General features: G+C 35.1%; 1 protein-coding gene across 1 annotated transcript; it reads left to right on the forward strand.

Moving 5' to 3' along the window:
• Positions 1-442: 442 nt before the first annotated feature.
• On the forward strand, positions 443-5,215 carry LOC132557362 (homeobox protein Hox-D3a-like). Its single transcript, XM_060221852.1, has 2 exons — positions 443-1,055; positions 4,326-5,215. The coding sequence occupies exons 1-2, from the start codon at positions 443-445 to the stop codon at positions 5,213-5,215; spliced, it is 1,503 nt and encodes a 500-aa protein (XP_060077835.1).
• Positions 5,216-5,461: the final 246 nt, after the last annotated feature.

Here is a 5,461-nt window from a genome sequence, read left to right on the forward strand (position 1 = left end):
TTAATGATAACCTCAAAATACGCTGCAAATTACGATTTGATCTTCCGACTTTATGAAAGTAAATCCCCTTACACAAGTTTGGCTGACTGTGAATAGAGCGGTGGAGTTTTGATCTCCGATTCCATTGAATTGGAACACCAATGCAAAAGTTTGATGAAAGCAACAGTAAATTTTCCAAAGTGTCCTTACGCAAGTCAGACAGACTGCGAATGTGAGCATTCTAAAGGCTATTGTATACGACTAAAATATTTGTCAGGTCCGAGGTTATTTATGTGAAATTTATTACCAGGATACAAAATTAATGCATTTTTCATCACGGCTTAATTCAGAATAATCGGCAGTGGATTGTATTCTTTAGTTGTATTTGGTTTCTCTCTTTTCAGGTTGAATTCTATTCTTCAGAGTATAGAAGCTGACAGGTGATTGGTGCATAATTAGTCACATGACCCATCGACAGGTCGTCTGCTGTTCCGGCGATGATTTGAACCCTCATAATATGTCGTATGGATTGGAGAATGAATTAACTAGCAGAGACAGAGACATGCACAAAACAGCAGCATACTACAATCACGCTCCACCCTACCAAGCGTACTTTCCTGTTGAAAATGGATATCCATCTTTTGATGCACCGTATGGGCATCCGAGCCCCTCTCCACCAGGTGGTGACTTCTATCCGTGTTCTCTTCAGAGTTCTCATAATCCCTCACATGGATCTGAATATATTCCTACCCAGGCACATTATCCAGGAAATGAGCCGTACCCTAACGGCCACAGCATACAAACCATTTCCTGTCCCCCAGGAGGAACTAATACCGGCACACCTATTTCTGGAAAACAAAGTGAAATTTATCCATGGATGAAGGATTCTAGACAAAATTCAAAACAACGTCAACAACAGCAGAATCAGTCACAACAACAGAATTCACAACAACAACAGCAACAACAACCACCACCAGCTACAACACAGACTGCACAACAACCTCAGGCAACGCAACCTCAGCAGCAACAACAACAGTCACAAGGGCAGTCGCAGTCACAGTCATCACAATTATCCGGTGAGTTTCTTAACAAAACATCAAAGGCGACAGCTTAGTAATGATATGCCTACTACTGTGTTTTCTTGTCTGCAATTCCCTGCTCGATTATTGTAGTAATATTGGCGTATACTGTATTAACATCTATGTCATTAAATCAGACAACACAGACATGTGCATATAAATTGTGGTGAAGATCAAACAAAATATGATACATCATATCAACAGACTTTTCTATTAATTAATTTTGTAAGGATAGTATAATTTGTTTTTTACTTAACGGTTTAAATTGTTATTGAAATTTCATTCCGAGTTCGTAAAAGTTTGATCATACCATCGGAATCTGTATTAACTTTTTGCAACCATAAGGATAACAATTACAAACATATTTTTCCCCGAGCCATCGCGATCAATATCAATAAAACAACAAAGTTCTGTTAATTTCTGAAACATTTGAAGAAATATTCTGCTTAAACCAAACATAAATCCATCGAGTTAAAACGTCCACACTTCTCCATTAAGTCCTAGTAGTCACACTAACCAAGGCACAAGTAAGCTAGTGTAAGTGATGTTGGAAAAGGTCTGGCGAGCTTGATAGATGACCCTTCCGACGTTTTCTGGCAATAAAGCAGAACTATTAACACGGCAATGAAGTGTACAGTTTAAACCTGTCCGACATAAGATTTACAGGGTGAGGGAGAATTGATGGATTAAAACTGTGATATATAGACACTCGTGTTTGAGGATGGGAATCGCCACAGACATGGCCCATAGTGCTCCTCTCACCATAGTTGGGATCTACTAGATGTATAATATATATTGTTACTATGAGAAACTATCATGTTAAAGAAAAATACATAAATAATTATAAGCAAGCAACCAAATATGGTTTAATATCAATGAATGTACTATATTATACCTTAATTTACATGAGTTTATATACTGTTTTGTAGTATATAATAATGTCTATGATTAAAGTTACCTTGTAAGCTATAGTTTTCAATGGCAAATTTATATATTATCATAACACACACGGCTTCTCTGAATTAATTAACAGGTTGCAACTGATATTTGTATCAAATATTTAAATAATGATAATAATAATAATTCATAACGATATGAAGTATCATGTCAAACAATATAATTATCTTTTGTTTCCTTAAGTTATTTTTAAAAACAAGAAAAGTTGGCTTCTTTATGACAGATAACATTTTATGTATGTTTCAGATTATCTCAATGCTGAAACGTTTCTCCAACTCTATGCGGTATTTTGATAGTACTAAATCGGTTGATAAAGAAATTATATAATAATATATATTAAATATCAGCAAGAACAATTTTATTTCATATGTATAAATTCAGGATTTTATAGAGAAATAAATGTAAAAAAGGTGTTTATGCGTGTTTACGATTGATTAATAAGTATACATCTTCAGAGTTACTCGGCAGTGTAATATTTCTGCATAATAAATGTAAATGCTTTGTTACCCTGTTTGCTGATAGGTCGATTACCAACATATCTTCACATCATCAAAAAACCAAAATTTTTAAAATAAAAATAAATGGAAATAATTAATTCCGAAGTGATATTTCCTATTTTGTCCTGCGTAATATTGAAGTTTTACTGATAATACATCCAGTGATTAATTGACTAGGCATGAGACTCTATTGATATGCAAATAGGATAGGTTACTCTTCAGTTGATTTTTACCATGAATGTCATTAACCTTTCTTTCATCAACAAACAGCACTTTTTGCGTATTTTGAACGTGAATTATTGGGTTATTTTTATTTGTTTTTGTTCGTGTTTTGTTTTTTCTCTCTAATTTATGAACTTATTATTTTCTAAAACCTTAATCAAATCTTAACTTGAATTTTAACTACATGATTTTTTACATTGCCTCCACAAACAAAATCTCAAGAATTTTAATGGATTAACATGGTCCATTAACTATATCATTAGCTTATGGGTAGTTGATCGACACATTTAATTGGTTACTTACCGTTACGTACAGTGTTTTGAATTCTTCTAATTTTATCAATAGGTTGTACTTATGTTTGATAGTATGTCGTAGATAACACATTGGTGGTTTCATATTTAAAGGAGTTTATAATATAAATACTCTTTGAAGATGTGATAGGTGCTTTGTAGCTTAGATAAAAATCATGAATTAATAAAACAAATATCATCTTCGAGAATAACATTTTTGTAAAGTTTGTCCATAATATTTATTCAGTCATAATGGCACATTGATCTTGGATATTGTTATATTTCTACTGAGTATAATCAACAATCTAAAATCTCATTCAAGGTGTATATATATATATATATATATATATATATATATATACGATATGTTAATGTTAAAATATTTACGTACAAATTAGTTGAAAACGGATCCATCTGAAAATAAATCTGTCACATGAATTTCTGGAGATATATGCATATGTATAGTATACAAACAAATGTAAGAATACAGACAATATTCCTAGGTGTTTTTAAAGACAACTAAATTATTCAAAAAACACACATCACTTTATATCCTTGTTCGATCATACCTTTGTTAATAATTAATCAACAAATTGATATGAGTGTCGTATGAATGTACAACCAATTTTGATTAGAATTCCTGAAAAGACATATAGAAATGGTGTTGTTTTACTGCCAAAGGTTTTGATTTATCAAAACGATGAAACAAATACTGCCCACCTGGGAATGTAGAATATTTCCGTATTGTTTAGAGAGGTCTGGAAAGGTAGACTGGATCCATATATTTGAGAGAGCTCTGGAACGTTTTGTATTTTTTTGAGAGAGGTCCCGGAAGTATATTTCTGTATTTTTTTGAGAGAGAGGTCTCGGAAGTATATTTCTGTATTTTTGGAGAGAGAGGTCCCGGAAGTATATTTCTGTATTTTTTGGAGAGAGAGGTCTCGGAAGTATATTTCTGTATTTTTTGAGAGAGAGGTCTCGGAAGTATATTTCTGTATTTTTTTGAGAGAGAGGTCTCGGAAGTATATTTCTGTATTTTTGGAGAGCGGTTGCTTTCGTATTGCTTTCCTTTCTTAAGATTTATAAACTATAGTGCGATTTACAAACATTTCCATACACCATATAAATCCTACTATCGAAATGTAAGATCGTTCTGTTGATATATCAAAAGGTCATGGAAAATACATCAACCAAATTTATTTGATTCATCAAGACGGTTGGAAGTCGTCTTATATATAAACCAGTTTTTTATACAAAACATATTCTCTTTGAGAATAACTTGAAACATGATTTCATTTTAGAGCCAACCAAAAGAGCCCGGACCGCCTACACAAGCGCTCAGCTGGTGGAACTGGAAAAGGAATTTCACTTCAACAGATATCTATGTCGACCACGACGAATAGAAATGGCAGCCCTTCTCAATCTTACAGAACGACAAATCAAGATCTGGTTTCAGAACAGAAGAATGAAATTTAAAAAGGAGCAAAGACATAAGTCTTCTGATAAATGCGGGCGGTTAGACGGAGGGAATCTGTCAGGAACGGACAGTGATAGTCAGGGATCTTTGTCTGGAGGGCCGGACGGCCTAGGCAGTGACTGTGGCGGTAAACTTAGTCCGGACGGTCTAACTCACGGAAACGTGAACGGGCACGGATTACAATCCGGAATGGGGTTATCTATTCACCAGGGGATGCCTCAACAGCATTCACCTCAACTGCCAAGTCCTCAGCCTCATCCCCACTCCAATCAGACTAATATCGGAGTGACGTCATATCCGGGAGAAAATGTCATGAATCCATATCAGCAGTATCAACAGAAGCAGAGTCCCAATTCTCCTTTAATGAAACCATCAATGTCCCCCAACCCACATCACCAGAATGGACCAAATATGAACATGCAAAACATGGGTCAACCTCATCAGCAGCAACAACCTCCCCAGCATCATCAGCATCAACAACATATGACGTCACATCAACAGTACTTACACGTGAGCCAGTCCGGCCAAGGTTATCACTCCGGTCATTATATGAATAACATGTACCCGGATGTAAACCCTATGGAGGACGCTGACCCCGGGGTCAACTTAGGGGTTAACTCTATATACCCGTCCAACATGCCTTGTGCGGTCAGTAGCGTCAATAACTGTTACTCTCAGGGCTATGACTATGTGCCAAAACTGACTCATCTTTGATTGGAATACTGTAACGCTATTTTAGAAATGAAAAAGGGGGTATTGATAAGGTACAACATAGAGTCATTCTGTTACTCTGTATCCTACCAAAGCATAACTATTCACATGTAGATCAATGTATATCTGATATCCCGTTATGATGAAGAATATTTTGGAAGCTAGGAATCAGAATTAGATCATTTGCATTGATGTATGCAACTCAGCAGTGTAGTATGTATACCATTATACATGTGATAACTTATTATG

Source organism: Ylistrum balloti, unplaced genomic scaffold (assembly GCF_031769215.1).
Source record: "Ylistrum balloti isolate Yb309-2 unplaced genomic scaffold, AGI_CSIRO_Ybal_v1 Utg370662, whole genome shotgun sequence".
Taxonomy (NCBI): Eukaryota; Metazoa; Mollusca; class Bivalvia; order Pectinida; family Pectinidae; genus Ylistrum; species Ylistrum balloti.

Excerpts from the sequence above, each read along its gene's own strand:
- LOC132557362 (XM_060221852.1), top strand. The coding sequence starts at position 443 with ATGACCCATCGACAGGTCGTCTGCTGTTCCGGCGATGATTTGAACCCT. Across the intron at positions 1,056-4,325 it reads ACAGTCATCACAATTATCCG|AGCCAACCAAAAGAGCCCGG; the intron begins GTGAGTTTCTTA and ends ATTTCATTTTAG.